This window comes from Prunus mume, linkage group LG1 (assembly GCF_029339155.1).
Source record: "Prunus mume cultivar Tortuosa linkage group LG1, ASM2933915v1, whole genome shotgun sequence".
NCBI classification, from domain to species: Eukaryota; Viridiplantae; Streptophyta; class Magnoliopsida; order Rosales; family Rosaceae; genus Prunus; species Prunus mume.
Genome location: NC_142698.1, coordinates 28,284,542 through 28,312,333, shown reverse-complemented (window position 1 = coordinate 28,312,333; position 27,792 = coordinate 28,284,542). Strand labels below are relative to the sequence as shown.

At 36.7% G+C, this 27,792-nt stretch overlaps 2 protein-coding genes and 1 pseudogene across 2 annotated transcripts; 1 reads left to right on the top strand and 2 right to left on the bottom strand.

Moving 5' to 3' along the window:
- Nucleotides 1-8,366: 8,366 nt before the first annotated feature.
- LOC148921503 (uncharacterized) lies at nucleotides 8,367-12,062 on the bottom strand (annotated as a pseudogene).
- A 7,083-nt stretch (nucleotides 12,063-19,145) lies between these two features.
- LOC148921501 (uncharacterized) lies at nucleotides 19,146-27,507 on the top strand. The gene is made up of 4 exons (XM_089055859.1): nucleotides 19,146-19,279; nucleotides 19,387-19,489; nucleotides 19,909-20,001; nucleotides 26,970-27,507. Exons 1-4 carry the CDS (start codon nucleotides 19,271-19,273, stop codon nucleotides 27,248-27,250), a joined length of 486 nt encoding a protein of 161 aa, XP_088911985.1. The 5' UTR covers nucleotides 19,146-19,270; the 3' UTR covers nucleotides 27,251-27,507.
- Nucleotides 24,180-25,535, bottom strand: LOC148921502 (uncharacterized). Its single transcript, XM_089055812.1, has 2 exons — nucleotides 24,538-25,535; nucleotides 24,180-24,424 (listed from the first exon to the last, which is right to left on the bottom strand). The coding sequence occupies exons 1-2, from the start codon at nucleotides 25,418-25,420 to the stop codon at nucleotides 24,396-24,398; spliced, it is 912 nt and encodes a 303-aa protein (XP_088911938.1). The 5' UTR covers nucleotides 25,421-25,535; the 3' UTR covers nucleotides 24,180-24,395.
- Nucleotides 27,508-27,792: the final 285 nt, after the last annotated feature.

Below are 27,792 nucleotides of genomic sequence, written 5' to 3'. Positions count from 1 at the left end.
AAATAAACATGATTCAACTAACTTGAACTCAATCGGAACGAATTTAATTCTAACCCTAGATAAAGCAAACACATAAGAACACAAAGATTTATAGAGGTTCGGCCTCGTGCCCACGTCCTCTTGGTGATCCACCCGAGAAATTCATTAGTATGTAAGAACAACTTTGATGCTTGCACCAATACTCTCCACTCCCTTCCTCCTAGTATTTGCAATGTGTGAGAGAGAGAGAGAGAGAGAGAGAGAATCTGTTGAGTTGCTTGAGCATCACCACTAGATGTCTTTGGACCATAAGGCCCCACACACTGATTTCTTCTAGCTCATCAAATGAAATGATCATACAATAATTCGAATTTGGGCTTGTGCAATAAACTCTAATAAATGTAAGATTGGGCTTGCATTTATAGGCTTGGGTCTAACCTGACTCGACCCAAATAAACATGATTCGACTAACTTGAACTCAATCGGAACAAATTTAATTCTAACCCTGAATAAAATTATTTAGACTTCAAATTAGGGTTGGGCAACACAACCGGACTATATTAATTGGTTGGCAACGGCCACCAAATTCTCATAATTTGTGTGCCTTTTCCAATGACTGACATAGAGAAATCAGTTCGGTTTCGTTGATTTCACAGAGAAACCGCAACGAATAGAGAGAGAGAGAGAGAGAGAGATAGAGAGAGAGATAGAGAGAGAGAGGATATGGTTGGTGATAATATCTACATCATTAATATAGATATAGTAAAATTATAGATAAATAATGGGCATTGTTACTTCCTAGCACTCCAATATAGTCATCACACTCCTTACTCTTTATTTTTCATTAGGAAGAAATGACAATGGTAACTTCTAAAATAATAAACACCACCGCTCTTAGGCTAGTGTGGTCTAGCGCAATGCAATATTCAGAAAAATAGAATTTATGAGGGTTTTAGATTTCAAAGAATAAGCCGAACCCGACTCACATGGCTCACACACACATCACATGTATGTGAAAATGCCTAAACCACCATACATGATATATAGGGATATCAACATCATACACAACCGCCATCGCCATCATAAACCGCTTGAGGAACTTGACAACTGCCCCAGAAACTCACTCACCCTCTCTCTGCCTTTGAATACCACCCACTGGCCTCACCACATTTCCTACTCTCTCCACTCACAATTTACACAAGAACAAACAAAGAAAAAACCAACCAAGGTGAGAGCCAATTCCTCCACCTCTACTTTTCTATCTTTTAGTTTAGCCTTATGCTTCTCTCTATTCTTGCGTTTGCTTAATGGGTTTTGTATGTGGTATTTGGGTTTTTTGTTTGCTTTTGGATTTAGTGCAGAAAAAGAACAACAACAATGGCAACAAGAATTTGACGGAGTTGAACAATGCTAAATCTTTCCCCAAGCCAAACTCCAAATCACCTCTCTTTTCTAGGCCCATTTACTTCCATTTTCATGGAATTGAGCCATTTGTGAATTTTAAGCCCAAAAAATTGAAATTTTAGTTGGATTTTGTAATTTAAAATAATTATGTCCAAAATCGGAAAAATTGAAAACCAAACCAATTTATAGGCAAACTAAACTAGATAATTTTTTCGTCAAAACTAAACTAGATAAATAGTATCAATTTTGATTTGAGATAAGAACTGGACCGAACCAAACCATACCCATCCCTAAACTTTTGAGTGTGAAAGAGTCTTTAGTTGAATTGATATGCATCATGAATATTTTAGAAATTTTTGTGGGGATGAAGAGAGTATTATTTTTCTTTGAACTTTTCATGAACTTTTTCCTCCTATGCATATGGGAAGAAAACACAGCAATAATAAACTCCAAGTCCATGAAATACCACGTCATACACTTGTATTATAGCAAGTAAAGGTTGAGAAACTGGAATTAACTTAAACGTAAAAGGATTCTTTGAACAAACGTATTTTGCAGTACAAGGATACTGCAGTTTTCCTCTATATATATATATATATATTTGAAAAACAAACCTTACAAAATAAAAATCTCCACAGTAACCACTAATGCAACTGTTTGGAGGTGGTGAAAATTCACCCAACCCGAGCACCTTTCGGAAACACGAGTGGCCGGGCTATAGTTTATTGTGGCCGAAATGGCTCAATATTTGGAGAATAGGCGGCCGGGTATTGAATTGCTAATATGCGGCCAGGCTACGTGGCTAGGAGAATGGGCAAGACTTCATGGCTGAAAGAATGGGCAGGGCTGCATTCGAGCTTGGTGGAGAGTGTGGCTCGATCACATCTGGAAGAAGCGGCCGGGTTTTGGTAGAGTCGCGACCGGCTCTCAATCACAGAGTGGGCAAAGAAATGCGGCTAGGCACGACTGGAGGAGCTGGGGCCGGATCAAGTTGGGCAACTTCCAAAAATGGAAGCAACCGGATTTCATGTGCGAATTCCTAGCGGCTGAAGAATTCCTAGGTGACTGAGAATTCTAGGCGGCCGACAATTCCTAGCGGCAAGATTCTTAGCGGCTGAAGAATTCCTAGGCGGCCGAGAATTCCTAGCAGCCGACAATGCATTCTCAAAAAGGCGGCCGAGGTGTTTTCTTCAAAAGTCATGGTGCCTTCTCAAAAATATGGTCGGGCGTATCCTTGCAAAAGTAGCCGAGCGTATCCTTGCAAAAGTGGCCGAATGCTTCATTCTCAAAAAGTTGGGCTGGGCACTCCTTAAATACCTTGGTCGGCCACTTTTCTTACAAAAAGCTGGGTCGGGGTGAATTTTCTCCTTGCACACCTTGGCGCCCTCCTCTCAACACTTGGGTAAGGAAAGTCGGGGCCAAGTAAGTTAAAGTTCGACAGGAGGTATGTCCGCCGAGTTCCCAATATTCGAATATTTGAGAACTCAACTATAGCCCAATGTAGGGCCAAGCTCAATATCCAAATATTTGGAGTTCCCATACCACCCACCTTGGTAGATGGTTAGCGAACTTTAGAATTGTAAAAACTCAAGGGGCATGAGGTTCCACCAGATGTCAAGACGAAATCTCGGAGGTCCAAGCCAAGCCACATATTCATGCCTAAGATTTTCGGAGGTTAGTTTGCACGTGACGGAGGCCTCAAAAGGAAAGAAATCAAGGAGGTGGATGACGATTCAGAATTTTCCAAAATGAGAGAAAATCAAGTGACCATAATATCTCCGCCAACATGATCCACGGATCCATGGGGCTTCAAAAGGAAAGAATTTTGAAAGAGTGGACATTTGCCATTCAATGGCCAGCCCATGGGCTGACAAATGCCCTATATAAACCTCACCAAATGAAGACAAAACACACAACATGAGACAGACAAATCTATTTTTCGTCTCGCACTTTTCTTTTCCTAGACTTAGGATTTTACTTTTCATGCACCTAGTGTAGTGAGTTCTTCCTTTTCTTAGTGTAAGCTTAAATTCTCATTCAATTTATATTTTCTTGTAATTTAAATTCAAGTTTATTTCAATTGCTTTAGTTTTCATTGTTAACGCATTTCAGTTTAATTTCAAGTTCATTTTACTTTATTGTTCTTATCGCTTTCATTTCGTTCTTGCTTTATTTATTGCTTTGATTCATTTTATCGCACTTTAATTCTCGTCTTTACATTATTTATCTTTCGCACTTTACTTTACACATTTGTCTTTAAATTATATTTAAGTTTAAGCACCTTTATTTTACGCACTTATTCTTCGTTTCATTATGTTTCACCTTCAATCTTCATCTCCACCCACTCCACATCATTTGGTCGCTCACATAAAGCCTTGACCCAGAGGTAGTGAAAGAACCTAGGCCGTGAGGAGGTTCCTTGCTCGGCCGAACAATCGTTTGATTAAAGTAAGATTTCGGACGCAACACATCCATCTACTCATATTCCATTTAAGCCCAAATTCGAAGCTTGTTGGTGGCACGCCCCGCATCCAAAAGAAAAATAACCAAAAGTTCCTTCCGTTGGCCGCTGGGCGAAAAGTGGGAAACATAATTTGGCACGCCCAGTGGGACACACTCTATGAGCGACCGAAAGGAATGGCAACATTCCTATCAGCCGATGAACAACAACGGCTATGATTCTTATGGCTCGAATAGCCAATCCATCGACCAATACTATGGTCAATATAATTTTACCCATAAAGGTGGGCCTAACAACCAATATGGCTCAAGTAGTCAATTTAGTGGCCAATATGGTGGGCAAAATTATATTGGCGGATATGATCCTATGAACTAATCCACATAGTGTCTTCATCAAATATCACATCCCTGCTTACCACTATCTTCTTCGTAACTGGAGTGTACAGTTTGTATGGTTTTGAAACTTCACTTTCACCAAGAAAAATACTTTTTTCACTTTTGTCATCCTACTTCTTTCTTTTCTCATCAGGGAAGTGTGCATATGCTATGCACCCAAACACCCTAAAGTGATCAACCGCAGGCTTCAATCCACTCCAAGCTTCTTGAGGAGTCATATTCTTAACAGAAAATGTGGGACTTCTGTTTAAGATATGAACTAACTGACCATAGCACAGCTTCAGGCCAAAACTTCTTGGGAATTATTCCTTTGACTAGCAGACTTTGAACCATGTTGAGAATGGTGCGATTTTTCCTCTCACTTACACCATTTTGTTGTGGTATATAGGCAGTGGTCAGCTATCTCTTGATGCCTTACTCTTTGCAAAATGCGTCAAACTCCTTTGAACAGTACTCTCCCTCACAGTCAATTCTTAGTGTTTTAATCTTCTTTTTTGATTCATTTTCAACCAGAGCTTTGAAGCTTTTGAATGCTTCAAATGCTTCTGATTTTTCCTGCAAGAAATATACCCATGTCTTTCTACTAAAATCATCAGTAAAGGAGATGAAATATTTCTTGTTACCATTTGAGATGGGATTTATGGTCCACATAGATCAGAGTGAACCATCTCCAAGATTGATTGAGCCCTTGTTGCCTTGCCACTTGGAAAAGAGTCTCTTTTGTGGTTCCTAGTGATGCATTCTTCACACACCTTTGATGGAGGAGTTATCTCAGATAAGCCAGTGGCCATCCCTTTCTGGTGAAGTGTTCTTAAGCCATTAAAATTCAAATGGCCATATCTGTAGTGCCATCTCCACGGGTCATCTTCTTTGGCAAACAAGCAAGCCTGCACAGTCTTGAATTTCAAAGGAAACAATCTGTTGGAAGACATTTTTACAACAGCAATGGAGCCTCTTTTTGGATCTAAACTTCACACTCTTCTTCATAGATTGTAATCTTGTAGCCTTTATCTTGTAATTGACCAGCACTCAGCAAATTTGTCTTCAAATCAGGAATATAAAAAACACATTTGAGATAGTTTCAATAAAGTCATTTTTAGTTTTGATTTGAATATCTCCCTTACCCATCACTTTCAGTGTTGATTTGTCACCAAAACTTACTACCGTGTGAAAGCTGATAAGTCCATAAATTTACATATTTATGTACTATTTATACTTAGTTTTTGTAGGAGAATTTGATTTAAAAAGGACTTATTACTTTATTTTCTCAATTTTCAGCTTTCCAAAGCAAGTAATTTGTTTTCAACGGAAATACGACTTTTTGGTAGAGTTTTAGTACAAGCCCAATTGGAGATAAAAGCTTAGACCTTGAAGATGATTGTGGAATTTTTCTAGAATTTTTGGAGCAGCCAATGAGAGCAGTCTTTGAAGTTAAATCAGCATAAGGTGCAATCCCGTCAAAATTATGCTACTATAGAAGAATGACTATATGAAGACTTTCCTGATTTTTCCTCAAGGCGTGGGATATATGGCTGGAAAGATAAGACAAAACTATACAATATATATATTTTTTCTGAATTTTCTTGGAGGAGGAATAAACCCAAACGTGCCTGCAAAGTAACTGACTTGTTATCCCACTTCAAGTAGGAAGCTGAGTCAATTACTTACCCATTTTGAATTTATGTTTTAATTAGGTTTTTCTTTATTTTTGGGCTGCTGTAAAAGCCCAGCTAGGGTAGGAATAGACGTGGGGTGTTTTATTTCAGCATGAGAAACAACTCCCTTGGAGGGGAGAAAAGACGAGGAGAAATTGTTGATGCTGGAAAAGTACCGCAATTGGCTAAGTTTGATTGTTTTTCCTTATGTTTTTGTTTATGTCGAATTCTATGATTATGTGTAACTAATTTTCTCTTTATAGGGCATGATGCAGCCCTAGTATGATAATCTAGTTTTCTTATTTTACTTATCTATTGATTGCCGTTTGATGTTGGATTCTTAATCATTGTGCTTAATAACTTGGTTGATTATCTTGATGTTTGATCACCATCTAGACTTTTAATTGAGTTAATCGGATGCAAATTAGAGTAAATACCATACTTAATTTGAGGCTTGCTTCTTGTGATTAGGATTTGTAATTTGTCTAGGGTAAATACCATACTCCTAGGGTTTACATGCTTATTCGAGGTTTTCACTGATCTTAATGAGTTTTTATGTGTTGATATTTGACCTAAATACCATAGGCGAATTGCATGTAGGAATATACGAGTTAGTCTAAATACCATAGGTAATTCATGAAAAAGGAAAACTAAGCGGCGACATCAAATGGTTAGTAAATAGGTAGGTGAATAAGTGGCTAGATCGGATTACTAATGGTGAATTCATTATACTAGTGCTTTTATCAATTTGAATTTCTCATCTTGTATTTCGTGACTTTCTACTTATTTTGTCTTTTAATTTCGTTATTAATTAAATCATTCTTTCAAAAACCCCTTTTGTGTTTACGTGAGTATGCTACATGTTTAATTTCTTGTTCATATAATTAGAGTAGTAAAAGTATTTTGTGAAGTAAATTAGGTTAGACTAATTGGAAGTTGAACTCAATCCTTGTGGGAATGACGTTGTATTTTGGATTCAGAGTGAAAAAACCAAGAACGCGCGCAGGCGAAAATACAAAAACCGCAGCGGATAAGAACAGAATTTGAAACAAAGACAGAGGACAATGCGTAGAATATGTATGGATGAGCAAAGCGTAGAATATGTCGAAGTGAGAGAGAATAGACAATGTGACGAACTTAAACACCCACAACTTGCTTCTTGGAATGTCAACAGACCCGTAATAGCTCCTAAAACTCTTGGAATGCGATGAAATTGGAACGAAATTGAGCTGGATATGTAATCATAAAAATCTGGAAATCCGACTTTTAGCGACGAAAAATTTGATAGACAACGCTGCTAAAACTTCTATGGTGACGAAAAATCATATGAACACCGTCGCTAAAACCTCTTTGGTGATGAAAAAGCTTCAAATTCTTGGCAAACAGCAACTGCCTTTTTTTGTGTTTTAGGTCCTAATTTTTACCTTCAAATTGTTCTAAAACATAATGTAGGCCACCGGAGACCCCCAAACCTGGTCCAAAACATCATAATAACCATTCTAAACACGTTGGTCACTTCAGATTGCCCTAAAAAACAACAAAAAAGACATTAGGCAAAAATTTTGATTTTGACCAAAATAAGAACCTACTAAGCTATGTTGCTATTTTCTGGCATTTAACTTCAACAAATGACCAAAAAAACTATTGTAACACATCTGAAACGTGTTGCAAACATCCTAGGGCTAGAAAATCCTGTGTTTGATGATGCAAAACTTAACAAAAATAACAATAACAAAAACGTGACAAATGCAAGAGAAATCACACCGAAACTAAAGACAAAGAAACAAAAACAAACGAAAACAAAGGTGAGAATGCTTGGGTTGCCTCCCAAGAAGCGCTTAGGTTAAGGTCGTGAGCTAGACTTTGATGCAAGGAGACTAGATAGAATCTGCTGGTTCACTCAAAGGGAGTGAGGTCTTCTATATGTCAAAGGGTGACTCGAGGTAAGGCTTCAAGCGATGACCATTCACTTTGAAGGTCGACACATCTTTAATATTCTGAATTTCAACGGCACCATGTGGAAAGACTTGCAATATAAGGAAGGGTCCATACCATCGTGACTTAAGCTTGCCAGGGAAGAGTTTTAGCCTTGAGTTAAAGAGTAAAACCTTCTGACCAGGATGAAACTCTTTACATAGTATGGACTAATCATAAAACAACTTCGTCTTCTCCTTGTAAATTTTGGAGTTTTCATATGCATTATTCCTTATTTCTTCTAATTCATTGAGCTGTAACTTCCTTTTTTCTCCAGTAGCTTGATAATCATAACTAAGTTTCTTGATTGCCCAAAAGGCCTTGTGTTCTAGTTCCACCGGAATATGACAAGCCTTGCCATAGACCAAATGAAAATGAGACATGCTAATTGGGGTCTTGAAAGCTGTCTGATATGCCCACAATGCGGCATTCAACTTGAGGGACCAATCCTTCCTAAAAGCATTTACCGTCTTCTCTAGGATGCGTTTGATTTCACGGTTAGACCCCTCCACTTGCCCCGCTTATTTGTGGGTGATAAGGAGTGGCCACCTTATGTGTGATGTTGTATTTAGCTAAGAGCGCCTTCAAAGGCTTGTTGATGAAGTGAGGGCCCTCATCTCTAATCAAAGCTCCAGGCGTGCCAAACCTTGGGAAGATAGTGCCTTGGAGAAACCATAGGACAACCTTGTGATCATTTGTTGGAGATGCCACTGCCTCCACCCAATTAGAAACATACTCTACAACTACAAGAATATATTGATTACTATAAGAGGATGGAACTGGTCCCATAAAATCGATGCCTCATATATCGAACAATTCTACCACGAGGATGCTTTGCAAGGGCAACTCATTATGTTTGGAAAGATTACAAACACTTTGGCATTTGTCACACATAGCACACCAATCATGGGCATCCCGAAACAATGTAGGCCAGTTGAAACCATTTTGCAAAACCTTAGTTGCAGTCCTATTCACACCAAAGTGACCTTCACATAAATAGTGATGACAAAATCGTAGAACACTCTCCTTTTCAGTGGCTGGAACACATCGTCTTATGATCTGATCAGGACAATACTTGTAGAGATAAGGCTCACCCCAGAAATAGAATTTGATGTCATAGAGTAATTTCTTCTTTTGTTGGTTACTCAAATTAGTTGGGACAACTCCTCCTACGAGATAATTTGCAATGTCTGCGTACCATGGCACCTCATGACGAATGGTAAAGAGCTGCTCATCGGGAAAGCTCTCATTTAGGGGAAGCATGTCTTTCTTATCTTCACTAACTTTCTTATCTTCACTAACTTGGGTGAGGCGTGAAAGATGGTCAGCTACAATATTCTCCGCACCTTTTTTGTCTCTTATTTCCAAGTTGAACTCTTGGAGCAACAAAACCCAACGAATTAACCTTGGCTAGCTTCTTTCTTTGACAAGAGATACTTGAAGGCAGCATGATCAATGTACACAACAACCTTCGAGCCGATGAGGTAAGACCTAAACTTCTCTAATGCAAAGATCACAGCTAAGAGATCCTTCTCCGTTGTCGAGTAATTGAGCTGGGCATCATTCAAAGTACGGCTGCCATAATAAATTACATGAGGTAAATTGTCCTTCCTTTGCCCTAGAACAGCACCAACTACATAATCACTAGCATCACATATTAGTTCAAAAGGTAAACTCCAATCCGGAGCAATGATAATAGGTGTAGTGGTTAGAAGCTATTTTAAAGTGTTAAAAGCAAGCAAACAATTATCATCAAACTCAAACGAGGCATCCTTAGCATGGAGGTTGCATAGGGGTTGGCTATCTTGGAGAAATCCTTGATGAAGTGATGATAAAAACCAGTGTGTCCTAGGAAAGATCAGATTCCCTTCACTGAAGTTGGTGGTGGCAACTTAGCAATCAAGTCAATCTTCGCTTTGTCCACTTCTATGCCCTTGTTGGAAATCAAATGACCTAGCACAATTCCATGGTTAACAATAGAATGAAATTTTTCCCAATTCAAAATAAGATTAGTTGCCCTGCATCATTCCAAAACCAAGGTTAGATTAGATAAACAATTATCAAAAGAAGAACCGAATAAGGAAAAATCATCTATAAAAACCTCTACAATTCGCTCTACCATATCAAAAAAGATACTTAGCATACATCGCTAGAAAGTGGCTGAAGCGTTACACAATCCAAATGGCATTCTCCTTTACGCAAACGTTCCAAATGAGCAGCTAACCTTTCTAACATTTGATAGATAAATGGAAGGGGAAAATGATCTTTACGAGTAGAAAAGTTCAACTTCTTGTAATCAATACAAACTCTCCACCCAGTTGTCATGCGAGTTGGAACTAGTTCATTATTCTCATTTTGTACAACTATAATTCCAGATATTTTTGGGACGACATGCACTGGACTAACCCACGCACTATCCAACATGGGATAGATAACGTCAGCATCTATTAGCTTTAAAACTTCAGTTCGTACAACGTCCTTCATATTGGGGTTCAATCGCCTTTGCGCCTCAACGATCGGCTTCGAGTTCTCCTTCAAAAGTATTTTGTGCATACAAATCGATGGGCTTATGCCTTTGATATCAACGATGGTCCATCCAAGCACTGATTTAAACTCTCTTAATACACGCAGCAGCTTCTCCTCTTCAATGGAAGTGAGAGTGGCGGCAATGATGACTGGTAATGTATCATTCTCTCCTAAATATGCATACTTGAGATGTTCAGGCAATAGTTTTAGTTCAAGCTTAGGCGCCTTCTCAATAGATGGTACAATTCGAGCTATTAGAGAGCCAAGGCTTTCCACCTCATGCCTCTACCTTTGAGGGTAAGTTGGAGCATAATTTAGTGCCGCCACTATGTCCAATGCTTCCTCTTCCGCTGCTAGTTGTAACTCAGGATTTGCTAAGCAAATTTGTAACAAACCATCGGTGGAATTTGCTAGGAAGTTTGCATGTGCAAGGGTCTCGACAATGTCAATGCGGCTACACTCTTCCAAGTCCCCCGATTTTTTAATAGCTTCAAACACCTTAAACTCAACGGATTCTCCTTGAACTCTCAAAGTTAAAGTTCCTTGTTGCACATCAATCAATGTACCAGTTGTAGCAAGAAAGGGATGGCCTACCAAGAGTGGGATGTCGCGGTCTTCCTCCATGTCAAAAACTAGGAAATTAGCCGGCAACACAAATTGCTTCACTTTGATCAACATGTCTTCAGTGATTCCTTTAGAATATGTGACTGATCTGTCCGCAAGTTGAAGAGAAACAGAAGTACTATTGAGCTCTCCAATACCTAATCTCGGAAAAATAGGCAAAGGCATAAGGTTAATGCTTGAGCCTAAATCTAAAAATGCTTTATCAAATTGAACATCACTAATAATGCAAGGAATTATAAAACTCCCTGGGTCCTTCAGTTTTGGAGGTAATTTCTTGAGCAACACCGCACTACACTCTTCAGTTAATAACACTTTTTCATGCGGTGAGAATCTTCTCTTATTTGTACATGCATCCTTCAATAATTTTGCATAAGAAGGAAGTTGTTGAATTGCTTAAAGCAAGAGAATGTTGATATGCACTTTCTTAAAAATCACCAGAATATCAAACATGTGTTGGTCCTTCTTTTGCTTGTGAACACGATGTAGGAATGGCAAAGATGGCGTGTAACTCTCTTCCTTTGGCTTGTTAGCTGCAGCTGTAATAGATGACATAGGTGGGACTATTTTTGGCTTGTTAGAAGTAATATCCACATCTTCACCGTTTTTCTTGACATGATCTTTGGCGTGGCCAGCATTTGGTGCACCATTCTCTTGTGGACCATAAGATTTTCCACTTCGCAGCGTTCTAATAGCCTTGGCATGCTCATAATTTTGGGGATTAATTTCAGGTTGGCTTGGGAATGTGCCTTGCACCCTATCATGCATAATAGTTGCGAGTTGGCCTCCTTGAGTTTCTAATTTATTGATGGACACTTGCATTTGATTTTGTTGAGAAGTCTGTACAAACTGAGCAATTAAGTCTTCAAACGCTGGTTTCTTAGGTTCACTTGAAGGCTGCCCTTGGTGATGAATTGGACGAGTAGAGTTAGCTTGTTGTTGTTGGTTGCTCCATGAAAATTTGGGTGGTTACGCCACCCCGAATTATAGGTGTTCGAATATGGATCATTCCGAGGTCGCTGAAACAAATTAACTTGAAGAACTTGCTCAGAACCTTGCATAGTAGATGACATCAAAAACTTGTTGTGATTTTAGACAACCTGAAAAATGGAGATTATAAAGATTAGTCTAAATACAAATTATACTCGCGAGTGCACAAGGTCAAATGTAATATAGTATGGCAACCATATAAAGAACGTGAAGTTTGGCCAAGTATTTTGTGAGATAAATGTAATTCTTTGCGCCCGGGTTAGAACTACAGTTTTGTTTATTGATTTTCGATTCTTTTCAACTTTTGGTTTTTATTTAATCAGTTTTTATTTATTTATTTTATTTATTTATATTTATTTTTTTTTTCTTTTAAAAAATAATAAATAAGTAAAAAAAAATATGAAAAATGTCATAAAACCCAAAAATATTTTCCTTTACTTAGGGTCTTGTTTTTATTTGTTTGTGGTAGTCACTTCTCAATTCTATGATGAGATTGAATTTTATTTGCAATTAACTTTTAAGAAGTTTTGAGCGTGACACTAAGTCTTTACATTATCTTTGTGTTAACCCTATTTTTGTGATTAGACTTGGGAAATCCTTATGCACATAGCCATATTAATATGAGTTTCGATTGGGGATTTTACATTATTTAAATGGCTAAATAAGAGCTAGTGTAACTTATATAACCCTCATTATGTGAATTTTTGAGCCTATGTCTTCCTTTCTTGAGTGTTATATGATATTCAATAATATTTTTTTTGTCTACGTCATTGTGATCTCATTATTCTTTGTTTTGGTCAAATACTTGAAGATGTTTAAACTGTTTGCTAGAACTACTTTCATTATCTATTTTAGGCATATTTCAAGAACCACATGGATTCTAGGAAGTGATATAGGGCTTGTTTCTTTCGTTTGAGCTCTTCAAGACAACCCATATCACTTTTATCCCTAGTTAACCCCCTTGTGCTTTTTATGTAAGCCTTTTTCATTCTTTACCCAATTCTCCTCACCTTAATCTATCATATGTTTATCATATACCTTTCTAAGGAGTTTTGTAGAGTATTTTCGTTTTTAAGGGAGATTTGCACAAATTGTTCAATCATGTGGAAAGTAAGGGATACTATTTCAACAAAACAAAAAAAACTAATTTCGAAGCCTTTTCAACTCGAGTTATTAAGCACTAGGAGTGTTTTACATTTAATGCCCTAAAGCTATCTAGCCTGGAAGTCACTGGCCTAACACTCGCTACATGGGTTGATTAGAAAGCTAATGGAGTTAGGGAAAAAAAAAAGTGAAACAAAAAAAAAAAAAAATTCAAGACAGTATCAGTATGCAGTTTCGTGCTCAAATTGCAAGATGTCATAATTCTCATGGAAAGCTCAATGAATTTCTTAGAATTTGTTCATCCATATCTTTTACTTGCTTCACCCATCACCCTAAGCCCCATTACAACCTTAGTGAAAGTCCTACTTGATCCAAGGAGAAGTGTGGTTTCTCATGTGGAGAATAGGTGTGGAAGGACTATGGTCGGATAGTTTAAATGTTTTCAAGTATGCGGTATCTTTCCATGAGATCTTTTATCTATGTCATGTGCCTTTATTTCAATTATGTGAGTACATCCTATTGCTTTGGTTCCTCTCACATATTTATGAGTGACAATAACTAGTCAAATTTCGAGTGCTTTTATTGGAGTGAATATCCTTGATGAGATTTGAAGTTGAAGTTTGTTCTTATTTGGTTATTTAACTTGTGTAAAGCTTAAGTCGTGGGTTGTTGGCTATTTCACATACTACATCCAAGTTGTTCAATTAAAGTTTGGCTAACCCCTTAATAATGTTTTGAGTTATTGTTGCATATTTCTTGGAAGTTAGTTAACAGTTGCTGATTATCTCTGAGATCAATATTGGGAAGTTAGTCGATCGCTTGCGTGCATTGAGTCTTTGTTCTTTTTTTTTTACTTTTCGTTTTGTTTTGCTCGAGAACTAGCAAAATCTAAGTTGTTTGTATTTGATAAGTCCATAAATTTACACATTTATGTACTCTTTATACTTAATTTTTGTAAGAGAATTTGATTTAAAAAGGACTTATTAGGCCATCTCCAGCCATAGGGCTAAATGTAGTCCAGGGCTAAAAATTTAGCCCCCCAAAATATTAATTTTTTAAAGAATAGTACATGGCTAAAATTTTTCATCTCCAGCCATGTAGGGCTAAATTTTTAAAGAATAGACGTGGGGCGTTTATTTAAGCATGAGAAACAACTCCCTTGAGGGGACGAAAAGACGAGGAGAAATTGTTGACACTAGAAGAGTACCGCAATTGGCTAAGTTTGATTATTTCTTCCTTATTTTTTTGTTTATATCGAATTTTATGATTATGTGTAACTAATTTTCTCTTGATAGGGCATGATGTAGCCCTAGTATGATAATCTAGTTTTCTTATTTTACTTATCTATTGATTGTTATTTGATGTTGGATTCTTAATCACTGTGCTTAATAACTTGGTTGATTATCTTGATGCTTGATCACCATCTAGACTTTTAATTGAGTTAATCGAATGCAAATTAGAGTAAATACCATACTTAATTTGAGGCTTGCTTCTTGTGATTATGATTTGTAATTCGTCTAGGGTAAATACCATACTCCTAGGGTTTGCATGCTTATTCGAGGTTTTCACTGATCTTAATGAGTTTCTATGTGTTGATATTTGACCTAAATACCATAGGCGAATTGCAAGTAGGAATATACGAGTTAGCCTAAATACCATAGGTAATTCATGAAAAATGCGACATCAAATGGTTAGTAAATAGGTAGGTGAATAAGAGGCTAGATCGGATTACTAGTGGTGACTTCATTGTCCTAGTGCTTTTATCAATTTGAATTTCTCATCTTGTGTTTCGTGACTTTCTACTATTTTGTATTTTAATTTCGTTGTTAATTAAATCATTCTTTCAAAAACCCCTTTTGTGTTTATGTGAGTATGCTACGTGTTTAATTTCTTGTTTATATAATTAGAGTAGTTAAAGTATTTTGTAAAGTAAATTAGGTTAGACTAATTGGAAGTTGAACTCAATCCTCGTGGGAATGACCTCGTATTTGCCATAGTATATTACGATTGACCTTGTGCACTTGCGAGTATAATTTGTGTTTAGACTAATCTTTATAATCTCCATTTTTCAAGTTGTCTAAAATCACAACAAAAGCTTTCATCCAAATTAATAAAGGAAGACTTACATCCACTCATGTGATTGCTACAACCTGTGTCCACATACCATCTCTCCTGATCAGTCTCTGTCAATGCTTGAAAGCCCATCAAAAGTGTCTCTTCCTCCTTCTTTTTCTCCATGACTTTTCTCCTTTTTCTTTTGGTAACTTTGTGTAGCACTCATTCTTGTAGTGCCCAAAATTTCCAAATCTATAGCACTCCACTTTTGACTTGTCAAAGTGGTATGCTCCTTTTTCTTCAGAGTCATCATCTCTTTTGAAAACATGAGATGACTTGTTGTCGAGGATTAAAATATCGGCTGCGCAGATAATATCGGGCCTCCAATTTATAGATATTTCGAGGGATATATCGTTATCGTTTTAGGTATTGGGAAAAATCAACAAAAAGAACAGATATAGGCATTGAAACACATAATTTTGGTGTAAAACTTTCATGGATGTTATGTACATTATCAATGAATGTATTGAACAAATAAAACTCAAAATTTACTAATAATAAGATATACATTGATGAAATATAAGTGGTATGTAATGCGCATTAATGAAAATTTTGAAAATAAAATTTTGATTAGAATGAATAAACCATGCATAAATCCATAGTTTGTTTAAACATTGGATTACAATTTAGATAAGTGTCCACCTACCTAAATGAAGAGCTTCTATGAGGTTCAAATAATGAGGAACAACCATCCAAATTCATACAATAATCATACCAAGTCATGTAACCCGAGCAGTTTGTAAGCCATGTTAGAACATGGTGCACATAAGTCTCTCTCGATCTCCCTACTATCCTTTCATATATAGGATAGTTAGGATTAACCCAATTAGTAGGTCCATAATCTGTTTCATAATCTTGAGCTCCATAACTAGTTCCACTATAATCAGACACGACATAACCATAGCCATAATAAGATTCATTTGAGTTAATAGTAGGTCTAGTTCCTATGCTCATAGATCCAAAATTGATCGCCATGTCTTCTTCAGATGGATTGGAGTTATGTGGGCAGTGGACTGTGCATAAATTCTTCATATTAATAAATTATAGTATTCTAGGCAAGGATTAGCAATTTTGGGGTTTCAATTTGCTTCAATTGCCTTCAAAACTTCTGAATTTTTTTTGGGTTCTATTACAGGTATTGGAAAATATCGGGGATATAGACAAAATATCGAGAATATCGCACTTATCGGAGGATATATCGTCAATACAGGGGAAGATATGGCCTTACCCCCCAGTATCAGTGTCGATAGTTGAAAATACCGATATATCGGTAGATATATCGGTGTATCGGCCGATATTTCAATCCTTGCTTGATGTCATCTCTATGTCTAGACCGTCCCCCACCTCAATGACCTCAACCACCTCTTCCTCTACCACGTCCACCTCTTCCTCCTCCAGAACTTGAGGGCTCAGAAAATGTGGAAGCTTTCAGAGCTGTTTGTTCTTCACTAGCAATGGTGTGATTAAGTCTTTGTTCATGCACTAACAAAGAGCTTTGTAGTTTATCAACTCGTAACTCAGCAACATTCTTTGCCTCTTCAATTGAACAGACAATGTAATCAAATTTTAGAGTCAATGATCTCATAATTTTCTCCACAACTTTGACTTCTTCCCTGGTGCCACCATTGGATCTCATCTTGCTTGCTATTCCCAGAGTTCTGGCAAAGAAATCAGTGATGGACTCTCCTGATTTCATTTGCAGAGTTTCAAAGTCTCTTGTTAGAGTTTGAAGCACTGCACGCTTCACCCTCTCTGACCCTTCATATTTCTTTTTCAAAGAATCCCATATTTGTTTGGAGGTCTCCTTCTCGAGTATAGTCTCCAAGATAGATCGATCAAGTGCCTGAAAGAGGTAGTTTTTCACCTTCAAGTCCTTAAGCTTCTATTCAGCAACCCTCTTTTGTTGTTGTTTAGTCAACACAACTCCCTATGTTGGGGCGTCAATTCCTAATTCCACAAGATTCCAATATTCCTTTGATCTGAGAAAGTTTTCCATCAGCGTGCTCAATGGTCGTATTGACCATCAAATCTTGGAATCGCTGGTTGAACAAAACTCTCAGTGGCTTTGTCAGTTGCCATTGTTTCTTGCTGTTGCAAGACACAATCTCTCACCTTTTTCAAGTTTATTCAAGCCCTGAAGGGGCTCTGATACCGAATATTGAGAAACTGGAATTAACTTAAACGTAAAAGGATTCTTTGAACAAAGGTATTTCACAGTACAAGGATACTGCAGTTTTCCTCTCTTATATATATCTGAAAAACAAAGCTTACAAAATAACAATCTCCACAATAACCACTAACACAACAAGTGCAGATTTTGTGGAGTTCAACTACCTTAAGCAACGGAAGCAAATTTGAACATGGTGAACAGACTAAACCACAACTTCTACATTCTAGGACTCCAGCTTGACTTGGTCTCTACGTGGCTATGTCAGCATTATTTAATTAAAAACTAATTAAACCTAACTAAATAACTTATAACAGTAAATTTATAACACTACCTGGCATGCCATGTGACGACAATCTTAAAAATTTCTCATCAAGTTTGTTCAAATGTGGACGTATTAAGTGGACTTCAAAATTGGCCCCCCTGGCAATTTATCATTATTTTCAGAAATGCTTTTTATCACAAATGGTCCTTGACATTTGCAAAATTATCACCTTTCGTCCTTAACATTTTTTTGTGACACTAATGGTTCTTAAGGTTATCATTTACATATCAAAATAGTCCATGCCGTTAGCTTCCGTCAAATTTTCTGTTAAATTGCTGACATGGCACGTGTGTGGAGCCCACACATCCAATGGTATAAAGCCACGTGGCTTTAAATAAAATAAAAATATATTTTAAAACTTAAATCCATAAAAACAAAAACAAAAATACCTGCACCTTCTGCATTCTCACTCTACAAGCGCCCTTCCCCCCTTGGAAAAATGCATCTCTTTGTATACAGAATGCTACCAACAGAAATAATCCGATTCCATGGAAAGTCACCAAACAAGAAAGGAAAGATATATATCAAATGCATCCTAAACGGAGCCTTAATAGCCAAAACCACAATGAACCAACTTCACAAAACTCCAAGCACAAATCAAAGAATCAAGGCCAACAAACAGAAACGCACAAAAAATCATAAAAATGGTGAATTTGAAAGAGAACGAGGAATTACCTTAGAGTAAGGCACGATGTGATCATAATCATGACAGAGGCAACCTGGGCAACCGACGAGCTTCCGGAACATGGTGTTTCAAAGAGCGTCCTGACGCCACCGGTCTGGGTCTCGACCTCTGATCTTCCCGGCCTTTTCCCAGCATTGCTGCTTCACATTGTACGGAAAGATTCGTGGGTTGGTGTTAGAAGAAGTCGAGAGCTCTTGAAGCTCTTCCAAGTCCCGATTGAGAAGAGAGGAAGAGGAGGGAGAGAGAGACAAAAGGTGGGTCTGCAAGGGGGAAGAGCGCTGGCAGAGTGAGAATGCAGAGGGTGCAGGTATTTTTGTTTTTGTTTTTATGGATTTACGTTTTAAAATATTTAAAATATATTTTTATTTTATTTAAAGCCACGTGGCTTTATACCATTGGATGTGTAGGCTCCATACACGTGTCATATCAGCAATTTAACAGAAAATTTGACGGAAGCTAACGGCATGGACCATTTTGATGTGTAAATGATAACTTTAAGGACTATTAGTGTCACAAAAAAAACGTTAAGAACAAAAGGTGATAATTTTGCAAACGTAATGGACCATTTGTGATAAAAAGCCTTTCAGAAAACCAAAAGGTACATATGCGCCGTTTAGCATAAACAATGACCCTAATTACATACCTAAAACTCAAGTTCATGACAAAAAAAAAGAAAAAAAAGGGAGATTAGCTATTATACCCAATATAAGGGCCTAAATTATAAAAATATTCTATATGAAATGGAGAACCGGTCTTTGTTTCTTTAACATGGCCACCATATCTCTCCTGATCTTGCACCCATCTCACATTTCGACTCTGTTGTTGACAAGAAAGAAAGAAAAAAAAAAAAGCAACCAAAACTACTCAGGATGGCAAACGTTCGTCGGCAAACTTGATCCGGCTTAAAATCTCAGTTTTCTCTTTGTGTATGCACGCACTTGTGTTGTGTGTGATTAATGGGTTTTCTGCAATTTTTTTAATGCAGAACAAACGCGCTGAGGCTGGCGACAGAAGCAAACGTATTCCAGTGGAATCTTCTGCAGAACGTAAGGCCGCAAGAAAAGGCAGTCGGAAAGCAGCTCCGCGAAGTTAGTCAGCTCTTTTCTTCACTTAGTTGACTTTTCTTTTTTGGGTCGAATTCGAATGCTTGGCTTTCTTCTATATGCTGCGTAGCTTAATTAAAGGTGCACAATAGTGTATGTTTTTTCTATAAACAATTTTTTAGGCGGAGAGATGATTTCATCTCAAAATAATTTCGGGTTTAGTTTTTCTTGAATGCAGCTAAGAACGTTCTCAAAGAACCTTAGTATGCCCTGATTCTGGAATGGGGTAGCCGTCCTTCTCTCTAAATTTTTTGTCATAAAATAAAAAAATAAAAAAATAAAAAAATTAGTACTCTGAATTTCGGTGGTTAAGCACCTTTGTTATTTAATTACTGATGAGTGGGCAAACTTTGTTATTTAATTTCGGTGGTTAAGCATCTTTGTTATTTAATTATTGAATTTAGGTGGCGTCGGCAAACTTCTTGCCGCTGGTCTTAAGTTGCTGAAGGGTGCTGCTATCGTGGCAAAAGTTGGAGGGGATATCGCAAACAAAATAGGTAGTTCGTAAAACCTGTTTTGTGAAAATTGCTTTAATTAAAATACAAATTTATAAATAAACACAATCATAGACATCTATTTATAAAAAAACTCAAGTACTATTTAAACATAGAAACACACCCAAAATCAACCCCAAAGTCAACTTTTTGGGTGTGTTTATAAATGGGTTTTGAGTGTGTGTAATGATGGGTTTTGGGTGTGTTTATATGTTTAAATAATGATTGGGTTTTTTTATAATTTCAACCCCCATTTTGGGTGTTTTAGTGAAACTCCCGCTCGGGTTGGGTTATAGGACTCTTATCATATCGTCATATCAGTTTATTTTCAATACGGTCAATTTACTCATAGACTTGTTATTTTCAATACGGTCAATTGACCGTATTGAAAATAAACTGATATGACGATATTGTAAGTTATACTGTATTCAAAATAATCTTGAACCAATTTAGCACTTAAACCACACCTTAACACAAATTTGATAATTAAACAATAGAACAAGTAGAGATAAGACTTACTTGAATTAGTCATAATCAGATATACAAGATGATCTTCTCCTCTCAGTATTCCAAAATGTCAAAGCTTTCAATAGGGCAAGCATACAGAATATGAACGTGTAAATATGAGAGCAGAGACCAAGCCTTTTATACAAGTTGCTTTACAACTGACTCTCCTATTAAGAGACAACTGCTAGCCAAAACGTGGAGATAATGGATGATATCCACCTCCTGTAATGTTATTCCATTTAATCATTATCTGAATAAAAGTCTCATAATATCTTAATTTAAATATAACTCTATTTATTATTTATATGACACCTCATAATAATGAAAAGGCAAACTCACAAAATATATGGAAAAACTTACATTCTCCCACATGAGTGTAGCCAATTCATCAAACAAAAAATATCATATTGAATAATCAACAGTGATCACTGAGTTATATGAAATTATAGATGACTTTTGACAACTAACCATACTGATATAAAGAGCTGAACTTTAGAAAACTTGACACACTTAAATTGCACCAGCACTCTAAAATCACAAACTGATCATATCATAATGTAATGTTGCTGACATGGAATAGGAAGTGTGAGTCTCGGTACCATGAGACTCCCAAATTTCGTTGGTCTTATGATGTCATGAACATCATTCAATTTCAACATAACTTTTCAAAGACTTCATAAACACAGCACTAGAACCAGAAAAAATATTAAAATATTCAAAGGTGAAGAATTACCTTACTCCCACATTCAAAACAGATCAATCGAAGCTTGCAGACCCATTTTTGGCACTAGTCTTTGAAATGCAGTCACATGCAAAGCTTTTGTTAAAGGATCTGCTATCATATGCAAAGTGCCAAGATGCTCAATATCAATGACTCCATCTTTGACCTTGTCCTGAAGTGTCAAGTACTTGATATCCAGCAGCCTTGAAGCATCAGATCTTTTATTGTTTTTGGCAAAGAACACAGCTGAACTATTATCACAATATAGCTTCAATGGCCTCTCTATACTCTTGACAATTTTCATACTGTGAATCAAATTCTTTAACCAAACACATTGCCTTGCAGCTTCAAAACATCCAATATATTCAGATTCCATTGTAGACACTGATCTGGTAGTTTGCTTCTTACTTCTCCATGAAACTGCACCACCAGCTAAGATAAACATATAGCCACTTGTTGACATTCTGTCATCAACACAGCCTCCCAAATCAGCATCTGAATAGCAAACTAAATCAAGTGAATCCACATAATGATAACACAGCACATATGATTTAGTCTTTTGCAAATATCTGAGAACCTTTTTGCTTGCATTCCAATGAGCAATACCAGGATTTGATTGAAACCTTCCTAGTACACTTAGTGCAAATGCCAAGTCTGGTCTAGTACAAACTTGAGCATACATCACACTACCTACCAAGGAAGCATAAGGCTTATCTTTCATAGCCTCAATTTCAAAATCTGTCACAGGACATTGATGAGTAGAAAATGTATCACCCTTACCAATTGGAACATCACCACCACTACATCTTTCCATGTTGAACCTTTTAAGAACTCTGTCAATGTAATTGTTCTGAGATAACCCCAAAACTCTTCTTGACCTGTCTCTAACAATCTCAATGCCCAAAACAAAATGAGCCTCACCTAAATCCTTCATATCAAAACTACTAGAGAGCATACTCTTAGTATCTTGAAGCAATTGAACATTTGAACTTGCCAAGAGTATATCGTCTACATAAAGAACCAGAAAAATAAAATTGGACTTCACCATTTTCATGTAGATGCAATTATCAAATCTGTTTTCAACAAAACCAAATGAAGTCACAACCTGATCAAACCTTAAATACCACTGTCGAGAAGCCTGTTTAAGTCCATATATTGACTTATTTAACTTACAGACAAAGTTCTCTTTCCCCCTTTCAATGAATCCTGGTGGCTGCTTCATGAAAATATCTTCTTTGAGAAAACCATTGAGGAAAGCAGTCTTCACATCCATTTGGTGTAATTCAAGATTGAAGTGTGCTGTGAGAGCCATGATAATTCTAAAAGAATCTTTGGTTGACACAGGAGAGAAAGTTTCAGAGTAATCTAAACCTTCTCTTTGTGTAAACCCCTTTGCAACTAGCCTTGCCTTCAACCTTTCAACTCTTCCTTGAGAATCCCTTTTAGTCTTGTAAATCCACTTGCAGCCTATTGGTTTGACACCAGCAATAGGCTCAATCAAAGTCCAAACACCATTCTTGTCCATAGAAGCTAATTCCTCTTCCATAGCAGCTTGCCAAAGAGTTGATTGAGAACTTTCCATGGCTTCTCTGTAAGAAACAGGATCATCAAGATCTCCAATGTTAAATTCAACTTCCTGTAAATACACCATATAATCACCAGGAATTGCAGATCTCCTCGGTCTTTGAGACCTTCGAAGTGCGAGCTCGGGATTAGCAGTTCTGCCTGTACTTCTGGTTCTAGAATAGGCAATACATCTGCTTCCTCAATCGGTTCTTCAAATACTTGTGGCTGTGGAACATTATTTGCAACTATCTCAGATGTTGAACATGAAATTGGCACTGGAATTGATATTGAGTTTCCTGAGGATGCAACTGAAGTTTTATCAATTTCTTCAAAAATATAAGAATTTTTGGACTGTGAGGAAAGTAGGACAATAAAATCCTCAATAAACTTAGCATTATTAGTCTCTGCAATTCTTGTATGCAAAGTAGGACAATAAAACTTAAATCCTTTAGACTTCTCAGAATAACCAACGAAGTAACAACTAGTGGTTCTCATATCAAGCTTCTTTTCTGTTGGATGGTAAAGCCTAGCTTCAGATCTGCAGCCCCATGTATGAAAATGATTGAAGCTTGGTTTTCTACCTGTCCATATCTCAAATGGCGTGGAAGGAATTGACTTACTTGGTACTCTATTCAAAATATAATTAGCTGTCTTTATGGCTTCGCCCCACAGAAATTCTGGTAACTGGGAATGAGACAACATGCTTCTAACCATATCCTTCAGTGTCCTATTTCTCCTCTCTGCCACTCCATTTTGATGTGGAGTTCCAGGTGTTGTATATTGTGCTACAATGCCTTGCTCTTGAAGAAAAATAGCAAAAGGACCCTTTTGTTGTCCAGCCTCTGTATGCCTGCCAAAATATTCTCCACCACGATCTGATCTTACAACTTTAATGGTTTGGTTAAGCTGATTTTCAACTTCTAATTTGAAAACTTTGAAACAGTTTAAAACTTGTGATTTTTCAGAAATCAAATACAAATATGAATATCTAGAAAAATCATCTATAAAGAGAACAAAATAGAAATTTCCACATATTGTCTTTGTTGGAAATGGACCACAAACATCTGTATGTATTATCTCTAACAAGTTACTGCTTCTAGTTGAGTTTATTTTCCTTGTGCTTGTGGTTTTGCCTTTAAAACAGTCAATACATGTCTCAAAATCATTGAAATCCAAATCTGGCAATATCTGTCTTTTCATTAATCGTTCCATTCTATCCTTTGATATATGCCCTAATCTCCTATGCCAAAGCATAGAAGATCTGTCATTATTGAGCATTCTCTTAGAAACAGAATCAACAATATGGAAACATTCATGAAAATAAGTACACTAAAGCTGCCACAAGTCACCATTAAGAAAAGCATAACCAAGTAATTTATCAAACTGATTTTTGTGAAAAATACGAATACTTTCAGCATCACCAATATAAGAAAAACCATCCTTAACAAGCTTTGAAACTGAAAGTAAATTCCTTCGCATTGAAGGTACATAAAGAACATTATTCAATACTAAAATAAAACCAGATGACAACTCTAACTTAACACTACCAACAGACTCTACTTCTACTTTTGTTCCATTTCCAACAAAGACTTTGTAGATCTCTCTATTTTGGTCCTTCTGGCTTTTGAATCCCTGCAATGAATTAGTAATATGAACAGTGCAACCAGTGTCAAACCACCATGAGTTTTGTGGAATAAAAACCAAATTTGTTTCAACAGTAACAAAAACATCAACAATTTGAATACCTTTCTTAATGAGCCATGCCTTAAAACCAGGGCAATCTTTCCTCACATGCTCAGCAGATTTGCAAAAGAAACATTTTTTGAAAATGTCTTTGTTAGGTTTAAGACCAGAACTAGTGGTAGTAGTAGAGTTTTGAGCAGGCACAACAGAGTTATGAGCATTTTTCTTTGAATTGGAATATGAACCCGTTTTAGGTGCATTTGTCTTCTGATTGGGATTTCCAGATTTATTGACTATAGCTACTTTCTTTCCTTTCCCAGCATGTACGAAATTGACAACTTCAGCTTTGCCCTTTTTTAATCTCTCCTCCTCTTGACAACAAATAGCAATAAGTTCATTGACAGTCCAAGTCTCTTTCTGGGTATTGTAGTTGATCTTCACTTGCTCATAATCAGAAGACAAGGAATTGAGAGCCATATGAACAAGGAATTGATCAGTAATCTGCAAATCCAGATTGTTGAGCTTGTTTGCCACATTAACAAGTTTGAGGAGATGCTCTCTCATGCTCCCAGTTCCATCAAACTTGGTTGAAGTGAGTGTAGTAAGATAAGAACTTGATTCAGCCTTGTCAGACCTCTTAAACTTTTCCTCCACAGCTTCCATATAATCCTTAGCAAGATCACAGCCTGGGATGCCTCCTCTGATGTGCTCTTCCATTGAATTTTGCATTATAAGCAAAGACATATCATTTGCTCTCTCCCATTTCTTAAAATCCTTTTCTTCTTGACTACTGATATTAGTCAAAGCTGCTGGCTTAGGCTCCTTAAAAGCTATGGTGAACTCAAGTAATCCCAAATTCATATCAATTTGTTGCTTCCATGTCTTGAAGTTGGTCCCATTCAGTTTCTCAATGTTAATAAGGTTTAACATATTGAAACTTGCCATTAATTATAGGAACAGAACATAAGCTTCGAAGTTCACAACAATTGTGACTAAAACTGATATCTAAATGCTTTAGTCAAACTTAAGTTATAGAAAATGATCACACCTTTAGGCAAGAAATCACTCTATAAATGTAATGAACTATCAAAACAAAAATTTGCATAGCCAAGCATAAAGCACAAGAATTAGTACAAATTCAACACCTTTGGGTGAGATTAAATAATACTAACCAAGTTTTTTATGACTCACTAGACATTAGTTTATAGCCAAACCCAGTAGACAACTTCTTTGGAAGAAAATCTACCTGTTAATGTTTATAAACTACAAACTGAGCATCAAAATTGATTTTAAATAGCAAAGGATCAGATAAACCACTTTGGCAGTTTACCCATCCAATCCCAAAATCATCCCAGTATATAATCTTGTTAATTTAATTAAATCAACAAACTTCATCAAAAAACCATTAGACAAATCAATTGAGACTGAATTTGATTCTTAATGTTTATTGATCAAATTGAATAATCAGCAAGTAACATCACAAGTGCATCAAAATATAATGATATAAAAATTACAAGTATAATCATTAACGCAGCGGAAAAAGACAAATAAAAAAAAAACAAAAAACAAAAAACAAGGATAATCATAAATGACACAATGTCGATAAACGTTAACCAAAAAAGATGAGTTCAAGGCTGAATTGAAAGCTCTGATACCACATGTAAGTTATACTGTATTCAAAATAATCTTGAACCAATTTAGCACTTAAACCACACCTTAACACAAATTTGATAATTAAACAATAGAACAAGTAGAGATAAGACTTACTTGAATTAGTCATAATCAGATATACAAGATGATCTTCTCCTCTCAGTATTCCAAAATGTCAAAGCTTTCAATAGGGCAAGCATACAGAATATGAACGTGTAAATATGAGAGCAGAGACCAAGCCTTTTATACAAGTTGCTTTACAACTGACTCTCCTATTAAGAGACAACTGCTAGCCAAAACGTGGAGATAATGGATGATATCCACCTCCTGTAACAGTTATTCCATTTAATCATTATCTGAATAAAAGTCTCATAATATCTTAATTTAAATATAACTCTATTTATTATTTATATGACACCTCATAATAATGAAAAGGCAAACTCACAAAATATATGGAAAAACTTACAGATATGATACAGAAACCGTTCAAGAGTCCTATAACCCAACCCGAGCCCGTATCCAACATCATACACCCTCTCTCAAACCTGTGAATATCACACTCACACCCAAGAGATATACCCTCTATTAAATTCTCCCTCGACCAACTCCCTTTTGTTTTCTGACCTAGAAAACCCTTTTAAGTTCTTTCTTGAGGATGACATAAACGTACAAGGTTGGTGCCTTTTATAAGCATCATCGCATGCCCTGCATTAAGCAAAAAAACTATGCTTTTTCTTTCATCCATTTTCTCACTCTCCCGTACACCATTTTTCTTTTTCCTTTATTTTTATTATTTTCTATTTCTTACAAAGTTCTCTCGTTATTTTTCTCTCATCCACCAAAGGAGGGATAGCCATCGTTCGTTTCAACTTCAATTTCAATTTTCAACAGAGGAGAAGTTCGACCCAAAAAAAAAAAGAACTGAGGAGAAGGAGAAGGCAAAGAAAGGAGAACGAGAAGGCAAAGGCGGACAAAGACAAGGCAAAGAGAAAGGAGAACGAGAAGGCAAAGAGAAAGGCGGACAAAGACAAGGCAAAGAGAAAGGAGAACGAGAAGGCAAAGAGAAAGGCCGACAAAGACAAGGCAAAGAGAAAACCCGACAAAGACAAGGCAAAGAGAAAGTAAAGGCATAGGGCATAAAAATGGGATCGATCTTAAATATCATAAGAAAGGGTGGCAGAACAAATGAACATGAGGATGGCAATTCATACGTTGCAGGAGTGAGGCTTCTTTTGTTTATATTTTTACGTGCGTTTTGAGTTGTATAAGGTTCACAGTCTATATTTCTCACTACTGCAATTTGGGGTTTGCCCCTTTCTTGTTTCAGATATAATGTTTTACTAATAAGGATGTGATAAATGAAGTATTTTTTGTTTTGCGTTTGATTGGGTTTTATGTTTTGCTTTAGAAAAAGCTCAATCAAGAGGCCCAAATTCAGTTTGCTCATCTTCTCTGTTTTGCATTTCACGCTTTGAGCACTGTTCTTATCTTATCCATTTCGTATGTCGATTTCACACAGCTCGCACAAACATAAAGATTCAATAGCGTCCTTTCCCTTCCTTTCCTTTTGCTCGTTTCTTTTTCTCTCTCAGCTTCCTATGTGAATACTTAACCTCTTTTCAAGTCTCTCGCTCAACACTTGTTCTGTGCTCTCTTTTCAATTCCTT

Bases quoted from the DNA above. Each gene is read 5' to 3' on its own strand.
- LOC148921501 (XM_089055859.1), top strand. The intron at 19,490-19,908 runs GTTAGTCAGCTC...TATTGAATTTAG, and splicing joins TCGGAAAGCAGCTCCGCGAA to GTGGCGTCGGCAAACTTCTT. The intron at 20,002-26,969 runs GTAGTTCGTAAA...CATCCACCAAAG, and splicing joins GGATATCGCAAACAAAATAG to GAGGGATAGCCATCGTTCGT.
- LOC148921502 (XM_089055812.1), bottom strand. From the start codon at position 25,420: ATGGCAAGTTTCAATATGTTAAACCTTATTAACATTGAGAAACTGAAT. The intron at 24,425-24,537 runs GTATTCAAATTG...AATTCATTGCAG, and splicing joins GGCATGGCTCATTAAGAAAG to GGATTCAAAAGCCAGAAGGA.